The 16975-nt window shown below is 37.7% G+C and overlaps 3 protein-coding genes across 10 annotated transcripts; all 3 read right to left on the bottom strand.

The window, feature by feature from the left end:
• Positions 1-2091: 2091 nt before the first annotated feature.
• LOC117615994 (U-box domain-containing protein 52) lies at positions 2092-6002 on the bottom strand. Its single transcript, XM_034345191.1, has 10 exons — positions 5765-6002; positions 5551-5651; positions 5248-5369; positions 4833-5038; positions 4683-4740; positions 4257-4566; positions 3965-4066; positions 3462-3890; positions 2517-3272; positions 2092-2396 (listed from the first exon to the last, which is right to left on the bottom strand). The coding sequence occupies exons 1-10, from the start codon at positions 5964-5966 to the stop codon at positions 2358-2360; spliced, it is 2325 nt and encodes a 774-aa protein (XP_034201082.1). The 5' UTR covers positions 5967-6002; the 3' UTR covers positions 2092-2357.
• An 831-nt stretch (positions 6003-6833) lies between these two features.
• LOC117613812 (probable nucleoredoxin 3) lies at positions 6834-9708 on the bottom strand. 4 transcript variants are annotated; one of them, XM_034342398.1, is made up of 5 exons: positions 9311-9594; positions 9010-9118; positions 8364-8486; positions 7616-8095; positions 6834-7529 (listed from the first exon to the last, which is right to left on the bottom strand). In XM_034342398.1, exons 3-5 carry the CDS (start codon positions 8439-8441, stop codon positions 6948-6950), a joined length of 1140 nt encoding a protein of 379 aa, XP_034198289.1. In that variant the 5' UTR covers positions 8442-8486; positions 9010-9118; positions 9311-9594; the 3' UTR covers positions 6834-6947. The 4 variants fall into 4 exon arrangements, with proteins under 4 accessions (XP_034198289.1, XP_034198288.1, XP_034198286.1 ...); XM_034342397.1 differs by having other exon boundaries at positions 9026-9118; XM_034342395.1 differs by lacking the exon at positions 9010-9118 and having other exon boundaries at positions 9311-9708.
• Positions 9709-10002: 294 nt separating this feature from the next.
• Positions 10003-13150, bottom strand: LOC117615864 (ribonuclease H2 subunit B). 5 transcript variants are annotated; one of them, XM_034345028.1, is made up of 10 exons: positions 12974-13150; positions 12827-12886; positions 12632-12733; positions 12462-12538; positions 12245-12368; positions 11713-11777; positions 11243-11312; positions 10863-10935; positions 10637-10715; positions 10003-10398 (listed from the first exon to the last, which is right to left on the bottom strand). In XM_034345028.1, exons 1-10 carry the CDS (start codon positions 13020-13022, stop codon positions 10273-10275), a joined length of 825 nt encoding a protein of 274 aa, XP_034200919.1. In that variant the 5' UTR covers positions 13023-13150; the 3' UTR covers positions 10003-10272. The 5 variants fall into 5 exon arrangements, 2 of the variants coding, with proteins under 2 accessions (XP_034200919.1, XP_034200920.1); XR_004584073.1 differs by lacking the exon at positions 10003-10398 and having other exon boundaries at positions 10693-10715; positions 11232-11312; XM_034345029.1 differs by lacking the exons at positions 11243-11312; positions 11713-11777.
• Positions 13151-16975: the final 3825 nt, after the last annotated feature.

The raw sequence follows: 16975 nt of genomic DNA, 5'->3' as shown, positions 1-16975 counted from the left end.
TAATGAAATAGGGTAACCATTTATTAATATAAGAGGAAGATCATTCTGTTCCTTTGCGAATGATTATATTACATAGGTGATTGTAGAGAACACCAATACATGAATTCCTTTAGTATTATGCTCTAGAAATCAACCTTGAATCATGATAACAGACCAGAATTAGGACCAAGACAGTCACTTGCTTCATACATAAAAAAGTTAAGAGAGTTAATTCCATTTCTCCTGAAAGTTACAGAGTTAATTGCATGTATATATATATATATATATATATATATATATATCTCTCTCTCTCTCTCTGTCTTTGAGGCCTTTTGTTCTAATGCCTTTTCCATTTCCTTCTCTTCTTGTGCCCTCATTGTCCTTTCGTGGTTGCCTTCCTCTGCAGTTGGCTTCATTTGAGAAGGTTAATGAAGTAGACGAGTTCTTCAAATCCCATCCCAACCCGTCGATAACAAGGACCTTGAAGCAGAGCATTGAACAGGTACAGATTAATGCCAAAAGGGTTCAGAGTGTTCAGAGTGAGAAACTTCTTGCCGATGTTGTGACGGAGTTGGCACACAGGAAATACTAGGCTCCATGTTTAGCTTGTTCTGTTATGAAAGGCCAAATAGGTTCAGAGTATTCATTTTCTCATCCATGCAATTTGATAAAAGGCCAACGTTGAACACAACGTGACAGATATCAGGATGATTTATAAGTGGCAATCTAATTTCCAACTAAGCTATCTTTTATGGAATGAATACGATTTGTCGACGTGGAAAGCAAATGGGCAACATTATATTAGATCATAGTACTACCAATTGTTAAGTACTACAAAGGCCCTCCATGAAAAAGGGAACCATTTTCAAATGTTTTTAACTGAAACTGTTCGTATTGATGAGAAATTTTTCGGTGTGCCCTAAATAGTAATAATATATGGGCCAAGATATTTAACCGGAAACATATAACCTAATTGTGGAATGTGCTGTTGAGTGAATCATCTGGAAATTAAGCCTAGCTGGTTAATCCTCGGCAGACAAGGTTTAAGGTTGTTAATTTTGACAATGGTGACAAGGTTTAGAGGAGCTAGGGATTTTGGCAAGGTGCTGGTGGTGCCGGCTGGGAGTTTACTGGTGGTTGGCTTCTAGGAGTTATTGGATCGAATGGATTTGGTGAGTTCTAGGATCGTCGGTGTTGGGTTCGATTTTCGGCGGAGAGGGTTGTTGGTTGCGATCTCTGTTCCATCTCTCTGGGTTTTTTTGTGGTGGGGATATGAGTTCCGAGTAGTGATAGAGCATTTACTATTGTTGAGCAATATTTCGCCGAGTTTGCTGAAAAGGTGACAAAAGCCAACCTCGAGGGTCTTCCAATTCTCCCTAATGCATTTGCTAAAACGTTTGTGGGCTTGGCATCCGATAAATGTTCCTATTATGATGCTCTTATGTTGGAAGTTCGTCAGGCTAAGAGGCCATTCTTGATCCCCTATGCCCTATCGGGTAGGGCCTAGATTAAGATTCATGGAGTCGGTATTGGTACTTCTGCTGGCTATGTTGTGACGCTCACTACACGTTGTTATGTACATCGAACTATGCGTGCATAGGAGTTTTTCTTTGACATTATTACATTGTGGCGGGTTGTTCTTTGCAGCTGGTACTTCTGCTGGCTATGTTCTAACGCTCACAACACGTTGTTCTATACATCGAAATATGCGTGCATAGGAGTTTTTCTTTGACATTATTAAGTTGTAGTGAGTTGTTCTTTGTGGGGCTTGGAGTTGTGCTTTGTTTCGTCTGTATTCTTTCGGGTTCTTTGTAGTGGTCCAAAGTGGCCTATGTTGAACTTTCGTGTTAGTCCATGGAAATGTGGAACTCTTTTCTACCCTAGAGTTTGTCCCATGTGATTTTCCTATGAAGATTTTAACGAGGCCATTATATTCGTGCCGGTCTTTGTATGCTTTCTTGGCTTATGAATGAAATCCTATTCTAAAATAAATAAATTAAGGTTTAGAGGAGCCAAGATGACATGTTTTGGTCAGAGAGGGAAAGAGTTTTGCTAAGGATCTTTGATTGCTTCGACCAAAACATCGTACTTGTATTACTTGTAAACCCTAAACCCTAAAACATCCTACTTGTATTACTTTGCATACAAAAGAGAGTAAGAAAGTGATAATTCAGAAGTGATTGACTAATCTAAAATACCAAAGGACCAAAAAAGTCAGATAATGCTGAGAAATTTCATGAGCTCATCAATTTATCTACAAAACTAGTACATTTTTTCTTTTCCGGTCTGCTTACTTAAAAAGTTACATTCCCTTAAACATGTTCTCTTAAATAGTCTGCATGTTTGTGATGTTAGAGAGTGGTTGATATGTGTTCCTCCTAGCTCGCGGCAGAATGTGACTCTGGTTCACCCCCCTCCTGCAAAAAACAAACAAACAAACAAAGAACACCATTTTGAGCATTTGAAGCTTTCAGGGTTGGTTTTGGGTTTGCTGTAAATGAATAAAAAAAATCGAATTTGTTGGCCATATAACTTACCAGCTGCATTGAAACTTGGCTGTGGTGAGATGAAGGGCTATCACCAGCCACTAGTGTATGGTGCATTGTGTCTTCAGCAATCCCTCTCAATCTGTTAAGTTCCGGCAGGATAACCTTGCCAAGGTCTGGTCTGTCTTTTCGCCTTAACTCCGAACACTGGAGAGCAAGTTTGGCAAACTTCATGGCTTCTTTAACTGGCCAATCTGGCACAGATGGATCCAGCATGTCCTTGAAAGTCCCCTTCTCGATAGCCCTTTCGACATGATGAGTCAATCCCATTGCTGGCTTAGCTGTGATCATTTGTAGAAACATTATCCCAAGTGAGTAAACATCAGACTTCACACCAAGCATGCCTGTTTGCTGATACTCAGGATCTATGTAGCAGAATGTGCCGGCTGTGGATGTCATTCGATATTGTGTCACATTGTCAGCAACAGCTGGGGGCACAAGCCTGGCCAACCCAACATCACTGATCTTGCTCACAAAGTTCCTGTCAATCAAGATGTTGCCAGGTTTTAAGTCACGGTGCACAAGTGGCTCTGGTTTAGCCTGGTGGAGGAAAAGCAAGCCTGTGCCAATTTCAGCTGCAATCCTAAACCTAAGTTGCCAAGAGAGAGGTGGAGAGTTTCCTCTACGAAGGAGACAATCTTCCAAGCTCCCCTTAGCCATGTACTCATAAACTAGGCATCCATACTCAGGACAGGCTCCCAGGAGGAGAACCATGTTCGGATGCCGTATAGAGCTCAGCACTTCAACCTGTTCATGGTCATTAGCAAGTCAACAAAAGAAACAACAATGTTCCACAGCTGAACAAGGTATAGAAATATGTATTTATCATTAAATATTGGGGCATATATGTGGGGAAAATCTCTTGTTTAGACAGTCTGGCAAGCCAAGATCCTTTCGAACGAATAGTCCAAATTCATAGCCTGGTAACATAAGTACCTCTTGGTTAAACTGTGATCTTCCTTGAGCAGCATCAGGGCGTAGAACTTTAATTGCAACAGGTGTATGGTCTAGATAACACCTATATACAGGACCATAACCCCCTTCTCCAATCTTCCGAGATTCTGTGAAGAACTCTGTGGCAGCCTCAATCTCATCAATTGTGTACTTCCTATACCTGACATCCGAATGTTGCAGAGCATTAAGTGCCTTTCTCTTCTCTTCTGATTCTTTGAGTGCTTTCATTTCTGCATTGATTCTTTTTTGTGCTTCCAGTTCTGCAATCCTCTTAGCTGCTTCAGCAGCCTCAATGGCTGCTCTGGACTTAGCTCTCTCCTTTTCAACAATAGCCATTGCAGCTTCCTCAGCTAGATGCGCCTCTTCCAATCTTCTTTCTTCTTCTAATTTCCAGCGCTGGAGTTCTACTGCCTGTAGAATAGATATCTTATAAGAGCTTCCTGTGAAAATCATCAGAGGTGCAATGCTGATAAGATTTATGGTACCTTTTGCTTCGCCGTGAGTGCCTCTTTACAGGCGGTGCTATACATTTCCATAGTTTGCTTGAGCTCTAGCTTTAGCCTCCTCATTTCAGCCTCCACATCTTCCTGTAATTTTGAGTAACACAACCATCTCTATTTAGTCAGGAGCCTCATTGGTCCAATCACACATAAATCAATATATTTCAAGTTTTGACACACCTCACCTAAACTTAAGTATATTCAAGCATAAATAATGTATGAGAAAGAAGTACATGTTTATCAAATTAAATGACTAGATAAAAAGTCATACGCTTACCATCGGCTGTGATGCAGAGGATAATCGATCACTATCCTGAGAGACAGAAGAGAATGTAGGTGGAGAGGAGCTGACATCCACAGATCTCCGTCCAAAGTACTGCATAGACTCAAAGCTGTGGTTCAAGTCTATTTCCGTGCTACTTGACATTCGTGGCGGGGTGATTCTTCCTGAATCTAGGTTGTCATAGAATGCAGGGAATATACGGTCAATGCTTGGCCTTCCAGAGCTAACATAAGATATGTCTGTGTCTGGCATAGGGAGATCTGCATAGGACTTCCCATTTGGCCCTTTCCTAGTGAATGGAGACCTGCTTTCCATAATGACTATATGTTAGTTCTCACAATAATGTCGGTAAAACCAGCTTTATGTTTTATAACACCTTCTTGTCTATCTTCATTGAAAGGGAAACTGAGTGCCACTGACCTGAAATTTTCCATTTCATCATGGGATTTACGGTGTGGTTCTGGTGGCTTTTCATGTCCTGGTAGAGGATCCAACAATTAAGTTTTACTAAGAAATGTTAGAGCAAAAAGTTAGTGAGGCAGTATTATGCTTAAGGTGCAAGAAACTAACCTTTCATGCCAGACGGAGGGAAGACATAAGGCTCTGACTTTGCGCTTGGGGTATGGCTACGAACTGGGGCTCGTATGGGTGAGATGGATGGGGCAGGACGTGAGGCAGACCTCCTTGATTGAAGTTTTCCCTTGGATACAACATATACATTACAAAAATCTGGGGCCCCCTTTGATACGTTTCCTGGAACATCCGAGATTTTGAATCTACAAAAGGTTTTCGAAGATAAGAAAATGTTCTGTGGACTTTCAAGGCCCTTTTATCACATATCCCTTTCAACAGGCATGCAACCATCATAACATCCTATAGAATTGTAGAGCCTTCTTTCCAGAATTTGATATTGGTTTTTTCTTTTTTTTTCTTTTTTTTTTTTAAACTAAGGCTTCCGCAGCTGAGTTAAAAAAAAAGTATATACCTGAGAAAGCCAGTTTTTGCTGAGGCACCAACAACCAAATGCTCGATTGCAGATTGAGAAACGTACTCGTTCAATGCTTTTGCTATATCAGAGTCTTCTAGTACAATGTCTTTGCATTGTATCTGATTTCAAAAATAAAAATAAAAATGAGTGAAGTCAAAAAACAAAAAAAAACAAGGAAAAAGCCAATGCTCAAAAAGCCTCAACTAATATGGAGGTGCAGATTAAGATCAATAATGCTGGTAGGATTTTGTGTTGCTTACTAACTGAAAAGACAAGCGAACATAATTTCATCACACTCACATTTTTACGTGTACAGTAAACACGAAAAGGAAGGAACAATTCCTTGGTTTGGGGATCAGGGTCTTTGCATACCAAATGTTGGTCCCAATTTGGGTTACTTCCTGCACCCAAAAAGCATGTTGTTATTTTCTGGTGTGCAGAAATTAAGGAACATAAGAAGAAGAAGAAGAAAAGCATGAAGATATATATATATACACACACAGATAATGCATACTTGGGGTGGAAAGGGAAGGTGATTGGGAAAACACAGGAGGTTTGATCTTGACATGGATGAGAAGGACTGTTTGGCCTTGTTTGACAAGACTGTCTATACACCATTTGAGTGCACTCTGGCTGTTTTTGTCCTTGTCTATGGCCAGTGCCACAATCCCATTCCCTCCTTCCTTCTTGTCAACATGATTGTTAGGCAGCCACATTTCTCTCTCTCTCTCTCTCTCTCTCTCTCTCTCTCTCTTTTCTGTTCCTGTGTTGTTTCTTTTTACTCAAACAAAACCAGAACAAGAACAAAAATCTAATGGCAACTATATATCAATCAAGCCTTAAGATCACAAAATTAATAAAGCGTCGTTTTCACTTTGTCTGAATTCCTTTGTCTCTCTTCTGCAGCAGGTTCCAAAGAGAGACAAAGAAGGATTGTGTTCCAGGTATTTGTGCTGTTGTTTGACCTTAATGTTTCCTATTTTGTTGTTGTTTTCAGCTAGCAGAAACAAGAAATCACTTTTGGCAATGACCAACTAATTTTGATTGTTTTCACTGGTTAATCCATAAATAGCTCTGTCCAGATTGGGTTATTAATATGAAAGGACCCTCCATCATTAGCGGATTCTTTTTTTGTGTCTGACCTCTCCCTAAAGCTAATGACTATATATTGTCTCTCTCAGTCAACCCCTCCTGTCCTTCAAATTTTCACCATCTCAGCACTATTGTAATCTTTTTTTATAGGAACAATATTGGGAGGGGGGAATCGAACCTACCTGGGGTGCAGAGGTAAATGATATTAACTACTTGAGCTACAAACAAATTGTAATCTACTGTCACTCACCAATCTGTTCATCCCACCCACCCATCTACTCTTCCGCTCCACAAAAACTTATTTATCCCTTAAACTCATATTATTCCCAAATTATTGCAACCCACCACTCCCCTTCAACCCTAATTTTTCTTCTTATTTTCTAATTTCAGTAATTTTATAAAAGGGTCCAATTGCATTTTCCTTTTTTTCCTAAAAATTAAAATGAGGGGTTGGTGGCAATGGGTGCATTTTCATCCAGTAACAGTTTTACTAAATCTTTGTTGATAAGGATATCTTATCAACGTTTTACAATAACTTCAGCATAGCCAAATTTCAATATTCAATTACTTACACTCACACCTCTCACAATTCAATAAACTTTTTCTTAAAATGACTTTTCTACACAAGTCGGATGAAGATCATAATCACACACACCACAAGAGAATGCCCAGAACCTCCCCTGCTTCTTGCAATAATCACATACATATGCTTTGGCCATGTCCAACTTCAGCAAATGGTCATGCTTTATGTCCTTCACTTGAGGAGGCAATGCCTCTCCTTCTTTTCTCAAAGCTGCCTCCAGCACTTTGATCCTGAACTCTGTAAATGGGAAGGCCTTGGCACCATACAAGGAGATCATGGCCTTCCCATTTGTGCTAATAGCCTTCCCATCTGGTCCAATCAGAACCAAAGCCGGAATCACTTTAATGTCGAAAATTCTGCAAAGGTCTTGTCTTGTTTTATCTTGGTATGGGATGGCAAGCCATGGCATGCAGCTTATGTTGAGCTCGAACTCTTTGAGGTCTCGGTCTGTGGAGACTAGAATGATTTCGAAGTCTTGATCACTGGAGGCGATGAGCTCGTTGTATACTTCTATAAGTTTGGAAGTGAAGGCGCGGCAAGGAGGGCTCCAATGTGCACCAAAGTAAAGGCCTATGGTCTTACCAATAAGTTTGGACACTGATACCTGTAGATGAGCAATCATATATGTCAGTTGTCGACAAAGTAAGCCACAAAAATTTTAAGAATTGAAAGTAGTAGTAAAAATACTACCTCTCTACCATCACTAGACATGACATAGTTTCGTCCTTGATGAGCCAAAAGCTCTTCTAGTTTTCCCCCTTCGCGCTTCGCTTCGTCAGCAGCCTTTAGTTCTTCTCTTCTCTTCTTAGTGAATGGAAATGCCTCAGCTCCATAGTCTTCAATCAGTCCAACCAAGTCTTCCTCAACTGATATTCCATCTGAACTTAATGAAATGAGTGATGGGATGCGATCGACGTGGTACAGGTCACTCAATCGTTTATGCAGGTTTGCATAAAATGGGATTGTCAGCCATGGCATGCACTTGAAGTGTTCATTAAATTTTTCCTCATCGCGGTCGAAGGAGACAAAGATAATCTCAATTTCTTTACCTTCCATTTTAAGCACATCATAAAGCCTCACCAGCTGAGGGGTAAGAGCCTTGCAAGGCCTACACCAATTTGCTGAGAAGAAGAGGCACACTGTCTTCCCATAACATGATGACAAGGGGACCTAACCTCATAATCAAAAAACAAGATTACGCTTTACTTATCATAACAGCGATTAGAAATTCACCTCTGAAATTGAAGAGACATCCTTTTCTAGCCAAAAATTGGGGTTTCTATAGACCAACTTAAAACTCATGCTCCCATATTTTCAGGTGGTTGGGGCACCAGAACATTCCATGAAACTAAAATCTTTTCGAAACCCAGCAACCAAAGAAAAACAAAAATATTTATTGAAACGAGAGGAGGAAGAAGGAGAAGCTTTTGAAGACTACCTTTCTGTCACCAGATAACAGGAACTCAACTCCTTGAGATTCGAGGATGGTTGCTATATTGCTGCTAGGCACTGCCATCAGAACTACAAGCAAAGTATGGCCTCCACCCCTCTTTTATATTTCCTAAAACACAATGATCAACAAGGAAACAGAAAGAAAGAGTGACATTCACAAAAGTAGCTAGACTTGCTGCAAAAGAATATTTGATTTGTATTATGCATGCAATCAATGCTACAAACTTTGGGAGGTGTAGATGCTTCATATATATATTCTTCTACAAGGGAAATCTAAAACATTTTCAACAATTGTATCAATTCGCAGTCGATTATTCTCCCAAAATATTCCATAAAATAAAGGAAAAGATATGAGGATGCCTTTTTAAACCGTCTATATGCACACATGTTAATGTCATCCTTGGCTTTGCAGCCATGACGCTACCTTGTTGGCAATATTATTATTCTCTCTTTTATAATCCTCCATTTGTTTAAGTTTGATTTGTTTGGCAACTCATTTGGGCATGTAGGCAAAGTGAGGAATCATCCAATAAGAATCAGGGCATGCTCTTTATTCCAACACAAAGTTGACTAACTGGATGTGATCAATATGTGATTTCCCTTTTAGACAAATCAGAAAACTTATTAGTTACAATTGCTTCTTCACACCATAAACTTAGAATTGTCACAAGAGCTATGCTGACAGTCATCCACGCACGTGTAGGCTTGTGTCCACCATTGATGTGCGTGTGTGACAGCCACCTATACATGCACATGTAGACGACTGACTTTAGCATTTTCGATGGTCATACTTTAAACATGTAATAGCAATTGCTCCAATTACGTTGATAATCATGGATTGTTAATGAGCAAAAACAAAAGATTATGGAATTCCTAATAATAACCCAAACTCCTGAGAAAGTTGAAATCGATCCGAGTATAGCAGAGGAGTACCTGAGACTTCAGTTCAGGATTGGATAATCTTCTTGAGAGAGAGACAGAGGGAGATTATATATATTCCCTATTTCTGGCCAGAACCCTTTGCTTGCTCGTGCATGAGAATGGTCACAAAAGAATATTTAAGCAAATGGACACAACCCACAGGGAGAGAGTTGGAAAAAGGATCACAAATTCCGAAGAATAAAAAGAGAATACAAGCGCAGGGAACAAACTCAAAGGAAGGATTGATGGATAAAAGGTATATCCCACTTTGCAGATATTAGATTCTCACTTTTAGCCCTCTTCCCATGTTCTTACACAAGAGTGGAATATTTTATTTTTAAAAAATATAAAATTTGACTGAGGAATTAAAAAAAATTATTTAAAAAATGATATAAGTCGCATTCTAGCATATTTGATAAAATAAATAAATAAAATTATAGTCCTCGTCCATTTGAATCGGAATAGATAAGGTAGGCGGATATCAAGGCCTGATTCGACCAACGGCATGACAATTACACGGAACTCATCAAAAGGAAATGGAACCTCTTGCGGGCCAGATGGGTACGGTTGATATTGCAGGTTGTATGTAGAACTGTGCGGGCGAGTCTCAGTCATTGATAAAAGTAAAAATCCAAATCACATCAAAGATTGGAAATCGCCCACTTGCGCATGGACGACTGCCTTGGCATTACACACGCAACAAATTAACAAAATTCCTTATTATACATCATCTTATGCCAAAATCAAACGTTACCATTGAATATAGCTTCGTTCTTACAGTTTACAGTGAGAACATTAATCTTGTAATCACTACAACACAAATCAATGACACAGTCGATGGATTACAAGGCAGCAGTACAGTGGTCAATGCTGATGGACTAATTACTGGCTAATCAAAATCGTTCAGATTGGCATTTCGAATCATGATGGAGGAACTTCATGATTTACACAAAAATGTGTCATTTTGAAATGGTTCATTTTTTCCTTCTTGAAGAAGCTCTAGTAAACATTTCTCTGATGTTATGTGATTCTGTCTCCACTTTGGGCTTCTTAGCTTGCCTTCCAGCTCTGGTACTCTTATTGTCACTCCTACTCTTTTCCTGACAAATTACAACACGTGTACAAAAAGACCCATCAGAATGAACCAAAATTGTCTGGTCATGAGATATGGAAAGCATTTATCAACTCTAACTATTTAGTTTTGAAACACTCAGGAAAACATTTGTGTGCGGGCATATTTAGTTCCCGGGAAATAGTCCAGGCTCCACAACTGCACCAAACAGTTTTTCATTTATTCCAATTTATAGAGAGAAGTGGCCCTATGTCTGGGAGGCATACCTGTGAGCCATTGCATTCTGTGGCAGTTGGGAGAATTTCGATATCTGACATTTTTCTTGTTGCCTCTGTTAAGTCTATCCTGAAAACGCAATCAGTATCCCAGACTTAGTTAATGCATTTCAAAATTGAAACATTCCAAGTTCTAACAATAGATGTTCGCATTAGTTCCCAAATTTCTACAGCATAAGACTTATGACTTGTTATGAACCATTTTTTGAAGCAATACCTCAAACGGTCACTCAAAAGCTTCAGCCAGGGCTCATCCAAGTATTCCCCTAATATTGAAACTGCATCAATTACTGCACCAGTAACAGAGGTGAATTAATGAATGGAAAAACAGACATCCCATGCAAAATGGAACGATTCACATACTTATAAACTAGTTGTTTAAGGCATAGCAGGATTTAGGGAGCGCTACAAGTATAATAAATACGTATAAGCTGTTATACAGCCGATAACAGTCTTGACTACATGCCAGTTTTTTACTACCAAAGTAAGTTTACTTCTCTCACTTCAACACTGAACAGATGAAATTCCAATGGACACTAGGGAGAGGGGAGAGAAACAGGAGTCATAAAATAAATGGTTTTCTCACTAAAAGTGTACATCTATCTTTCTCTTCCCTTGCAGCATAATTATTGTCCAAGGTGGATAGTGTCTGTTTCAGCTGACATACCTGCCATCACAGGGCACAAAGATCAAAAAAACTTACCAAAGAAACCTTGCAGCAATAAGTAGCTAAAATATTGTTCGAAAATTTCCATATGTACATGGATATATTCACATATCTCAACATTAAAAATGGAAGAACCCAGGAAAAAAGACAAAAAGATTGAGAGACAAGCACAATTCAAACTTGCTTGAAACCTATAACTTACCCTCCACCATACTATTACGGGGGAGGAGGTGTCACTAGCCCCAAGGCCATGGATCAGAGAGAAAAATAAAGCAATTAGTGGTCAATCATATGTAGTTATATGGCATGTGAGGTGCAGGGAGCAAATTCTTCAACAACAAAAAACGCTGCTCAATAATCATCAAACACCAAAATTAAGTGATATCAGATGTGGACAAACCCTATGGTACATCCAAGCTAGAACTTTGGAATCATCAAGCCTGAAAAATTTTGAGGATCCAATTTCTGCAGACAGTAAGAGACGAAACAATATTTACTTGGAAATATAACAAAGTCCAATATAATTGTTGACACTAATATTGTAAAAGTTCAAATTATTTGAATTGGCAACATGAATTAAACAAGCATATTGGAGTTCAGACATACATAGTCTTTTAAGGACCTCAAAAAAGATAATAATTAACCACTAGATACTAGACAAAGCTGTCAATTTCCATTCCAGTAACAGAGATTATGTTTCAGGATTCAAATCTCTCGAACATTAGAAATGTTTCTGAAGTCAAGGGTGAAACTGTATCCAAATCCCTTGATTGTGTGACATTAGTATCGACTCACAATCAACGCCAAATTAGAATTCTCTAGTTTTCTTCACCACCAATGCAAGATGTGAACATGATACAGTACAAGTTAATTGGTTGGTTTGCAAACTTCTACCTAAAATTTGAATTACTAGTGCATAGGTAGTGTGCCACCTTTGATTTCACAAACTACTTGCATACAATTCTCCGCAATGGACAATAGTTTCTGATATCCGGGATAGCCTTCAACAAAGATTATCTCATCTACAAGCCTGAACTTCCCTGGATCGTCCCCCTTCTGCATTTTTAACAAGGAATGTAGTTACCACTAAGATTAAAAAAAGACAAACAAAAAGTCAAGGAACAGTGGGATTAAGCACCATAAAAGTACCTTCATTCTAGCTTCTTCAAAAATGGGCAACAAAATGAAAACAGGATCAACTGGAGTGGCAGTATATAACCCACCATCTAAATATGGAATTGCAACATAAGTTAGGCAAAAATCAGAATAATCCAGCAAAATTTAAGAAAAAAATGAAATAAAATGAAGCAGGGTACCACCTTCAGCAACATAGTCACCCAGAAACCAAGAAGTGTAGGATTGCTTGAACCAATTAAGCTCCTGAACAACTCCATTAACTAAAAGACAGCACATTGAGTTTCCTGTCAAAGAAAGTAAGTGAATAACAGTGAAAGATGCCCTAATCTCAAATTCTCACAAATCTCAAGAAATCAAATACATGCATTGAGCAATACCGGACTTGGGATGCCGAAGCGAAAGCAATTGTCCGACGTCGTTTCCAGTTTCAGCAGTATCTGTAGATTTTTCGTTTAGGGTTTAGAGATGGAGAGAATAAAGGATTAATTGAAAATGAGGAACGAGAAATCGGAACAGAAATTTACCTGCTGCGATGAGAAGCCGGATTTCATCGAAGCCTTCCCACCAAGCCATTGAAATGAAACTTTCGTTCCTTAAACCCTAGCAGACACCAAAGGCGTACTGAAGCGAAACCAAAAAAGAAACCGCGCGCGCGGAGAGATGGAGGGAGGGGATATGATAGGTCCACCGGTGGGTCACTAAACCCGTCGTTTTTTACTTTTTAGGAAATGAAAATATAAATAATTCTAAAAAAGTGGCTTTGTCGTATGGGGCTCCATATGCCCCATCGGATTGATTGAACATCAAACTTATCCAAAGAAAAAGGTCTTCTCAAAAGAAAAAATAAATTCAAATTCAAATTGCTTAACCCAAAAAAAGAAAATAAATATAGAATTGTTTTGAGGTTTTTCTAGGAATAGTCCGGTAAAAAAAAGTCTTAACTTGCAGATCAGTGGAAGAAAGTAGATTGTGAGATAAATTGCTTCTATATATGTAAAACAAATGGGTGTGATTAAATGATTAGGCAAGATTAGAAGAAAGTAGATTGTGAAATAAATTGCTACTATTTTAATTCTGCTTTTCCAATACCACCTTCATCAGGAAGTTATATTTTTTTCAAAAACAAAATAAATCAAATTGGAGTGGATCTAAAAGCAAACAGCACATAACCCTCAAAAGAATTGGTATCTCATGATTATTCAATATTATTGCAGCATGTATTTTTTTCCTTTTGTTGGAGAGTCCTTATCCTCAAGCAAATAGGTTTTTTGGAAGACTGAAAAACATTACATCTGAGTATTTCTTAAAAGCAGTATGATTAGCTTGCCAATAATTATGTAAGAAAATTACAATATGATAAATAGCTTCCTGGATTTGCGGTGATTTATTTTAAAAAATAAAACGATTTCTCTGGTCCCAAATTTTCCAACAAACAATAAATGTATTTATTAATTGTGAAGGAAATATATTAGAGATATTTAGTGATATACCCATTTCTAGCACTAATATTATAAATAAACCCTACACAATTGAATTCCTATAAACAAACCCAAAAAAAACCAAAAAAATGATAGCTAGCCTTATAGAATTTAATATTGATTATTAAATTACTTTGATGCCCTATTGAGTGCTTTGGGTATTTTTATGAGATTTTGGGGTTGGGCTTGTTTAAAGAAATTGATGGCAGTTTTGTAATTTATAAGAAGTTAAAAGCTTTTTTGTTATGTTGTAAATGGACTTTGGGTGTGTTTCTAAAGTCCATTTTATATAGGGTATTTTTATAATTTGGGCCCCTATATTGGGTATAATAGTGAATCTCCCAATATATTATGCCAATTGTTTTTTTATCCAGCTAACCAAATTATTAGTACTTGAAACAGACCCCATACCAAACAAAGACATTTGTGCCCAAACTGACCAGATATGAATTTGGAGTTATTTGTATCAACACTCTTTGAGATTTTAGGTGTTTTTACAAAATTTCCTGAGGTTTTAAAAATTACATGAATACACTATGAAGTTTCAATTTATTTTCACAAAATCCCTTTTCATTGATTCTATATCCAAAAATTAGGGTGATATTTGCTAAAAATAGTATAGCCGCATGGCTATACTCGGTTTTGCTTTATTTTTTTAAAAAATAGTATAGCCGCACGGCTTTACCCTTTTGACATGTGGCGAGAAGGCGTTAAGATGTCTTTTTTAATATAGTATAGCCGTGCGGCTATACCCGGTGTCCAAAAGTTTTTTAAAAAATAGTATCGCCGCGCGGCTATACTTCTAAACGCTGGCGTTTTAAAAAAATAGTACAGCCGAGTGGCTGTACTTATTTTGACACGTCGGCGCCTACTGCTAGGCGGTTCCTCTTTACTGTGTTAGAACATAGTATACCGGCCGGCTATACTCGGTTTTTATTAATATTTCTTAAAAATAGTATAGCCGCCTGACTATACTTATTCTACCCTTAGAATTTTTTAATCGTTTAGATCAATTGTTTCTTGACTAAAAATCAACACATCCACTGTAGCCCAATAAATTGGATTGAGAATACAATCCGGGTTCAAATCCCGGCAGTGGAATAAGCTTTTATTTTTTTCCCTCTTCAGGAGCTATTTTTTAAGATAAAGACTGTAGAGAATTTCCAAGCGCTATTTTTTTCTTCCTCCTTTTCTTTCTTTTTTTTTGGCCAAAATTTTCTTCCTTCTTTGGCGATCGTTATTTATTGTGTGCCTCAAATCAGCAACATATATGTATATAATGCAAATGTATTTACCAATAAATCATAATTTTTTTTAGACACACAAATAAAAGCAAACAGTCCATAACCCTCAAAAGAATTGGTATTTGCGTGAATATTATTGCAGCAGGCTATGTCCTTTGTTTGTTTTTGGTTTTGTTGGAGAAAAAAATAGTGACCATCTTGACACGTATTTGCTAAAATTCGGGTAATACTGGTAAGAGAGAAACTCCAGCAACCTTTAATTGTTTATATTAATTGTTTCTCCAACCAATTTCAACAAATCCGCTGTAGCACAATACCTTGGATTGAAATTATCAAACCGGGTTCGAATCCCAGCAGCGGAAGAATTCTTTTTTTATTTTCAGCGGTTTTTCCTCCTTTGGCCATTATTATGTTGTAAAGAAAGAAGAGTGGATGAAGCCCACATGCTCTAACATTCAACACCAAATCAAACCACACACCCATCAAACCAAACCACATACCTACCAAACCAAATCCCACACCCACCAAACCAAGCCATTTGCTTTGCCTATAAATAGGCATTCTATTTGCTTATAATGTAAGATGAAATGAGAGAAGATGAAAAGAAGAAAGAAAGAGGGTGAGTGTGTGAAGAGAAAGAGAGCAAAGAGAAATTCTCCTAGAGAGAAAATTAGGTGAGCATACATATTGTAAACACTAGAGTTGTAACCATATTATGTTATGAATGAAAGGTTACAGTTGCTGCTCTCCGAGGACGTAGGCATAGCCGAACCTCGTTAAATGCTGTGTCTCATCTACTTTACGTGCAGCTCAATATTCGCTCATATCCCCGTTCATTTTATAACATATTACTTATTGTGCCTCAAATTAGCAACATGTATATGGAGTGCAAATATATGTACCCAAAAACACATAGTGCAAAAGCATGCAAATCCTCCTATTACCCAAAAACTATATATGTAGAATGAATGGTTGTGATTAAAATATTCGGCAAGTTTAGAAGATCATAGTTTATGAGATAAATTGCTACTCAATTCCTCTTTCCCAATATCATTTTTGTCGAGAAATTACATGTTTTAAAAACAAAATAAATCAAAATTGGCGTGGATCTAAGAAATAAATTAGTTTTTTTTAAAGACATTTTCTATTGAGAGGGGCGATAGCATACTAAACTCACACATATTACACGGATACTAGGACTCGAACCCAAAAACCTTTCTTCGGAGAATAATTACTCCAAACCACACACTATAAATAAATTAGAATTCTTTTAGACTCAAAATTGCAGTACAAATAAAAGCAAACAGCATATAACCTTCAAAAGAATTGGTATCTCATGAATTATGATTATTCAATATTATTGCAGCAGGCTATATTTATTTCCTTTTATTGACACGTATTTGCTGAAATTAGGGTAATATTGGCGAGACATAAACTCCATAAATTTTTAATGATTTATATTAATTGTTTATTCAATCAATGTCATCAAATCCGCTGTAGCCCAATACATTGGATTGAGTTTATCAAACCGGGTTCGAATCCCGGCAGTGGAAATTTCTTTTTATTTTTCAGGGTCTAAGAGATCGGGACTATATATATATATATATATATATGGTGCAAATGTATTTACTAAAAAAACAGTGCAAAAGCATTCAAACCCTACCAAATAGTATAGTCGCAAGGCTATACTCGATTGTTTCTAATTTTTTTAGAAATCGTATGGCCGTGCGGCTATACTCGTTTTTACCTTTTAAAAAAAATATATAGTATAGGTAAAAACGAGTATAGCCGCGTGGCTTTACTA

Source organism: Prunus dulcis, chromosome 1 (genome assembly GCF_902201215.1).
Source record: "Prunus dulcis chromosome 1, ALMONDv2, whole genome shotgun sequence".
Lineage (NCBI taxonomy): Eukaryota > Viridiplantae > Streptophyta > Magnoliopsida > Rosales > Rosaceae > Prunus > Prunus dulcis.
This window is presented reverse-complemented; position numbering and strand designations above follow the sequence as displayed.

What these genes read in the sequence shown, in the direction of transcription:
- LOC117615994 (XM_034345191.1), bottom strand. Translation starts at nt 5,966, where the DNA reads ATGTGGCTGCCTAACAATCATGTTGACAAGAAGGAAGGAGGGAATGGG. An exon ending in TTTACTGTACACGTAAAAAT is followed by an intron (nt 5,370 to 5,550) that starts GTGAGTGTGATG and finishes TTTTGAAATCAG; the next exon opens with ATACAATGCAAAGACATTGT. An exon ending in CCTCTGCATCACAGCCGATG is followed by an intron (nt 4,067 to 4,256) that starts GTAAGCGTATGA and finishes TCAAAATTACAG; the next exon opens with GAAGATGTGGAGGCTGAAAT.
- LOC117613812 (XM_034342395.1), bottom strand. Translation starts at nt 8,441, where the DNA reads ATGGCAGTGCCTAGCAGCAATATAGCAACCATCCTCGAATCTCAAGGA. An exon ending in TGTTATCTGGTGACAGAAAG is followed by an intron (nt 8,096 to 8,363) that starts GTAGTCTTCAAA and finishes TTATGAGGTTAG; the next exon opens with GTCCCCTTGTCATCATGTTA. An exon ending in TGTCTAGTGATGGTAGAGAG is followed by an intron (nt 7,530 to 7,615) that starts GTAGTATTTTTA and finishes GCTCATCTACAG; the next exon opens with GTATCAGTGTCCAAACTTAT.
- LOC117615864 (XM_034345028.1), bottom strand. Translation starts at nt 13,022, where the DNA reads ATGGCTTGGTGGGAAGGCTTCGATGAAATCCGGCTTCTCATCGCAGCA. An exon ending in CCGGCTTCTCATCGCAGCAG is followed by an intron (nt 12,887 to 12,973) that starts GTAAATTTCTGT and finishes AAAAATCTACAG; the next exon opens with ATACTGCTGAAACTGGAAAC. An exon ending in CAGAATGCAATGGCTCACAG is followed by an intron (nt 10,399 to 10,636) that starts GTATGCCTCCCA and finishes GTAATTTGTCAG; the next exon opens with GAAAAGAGTAGGAGTGACAA.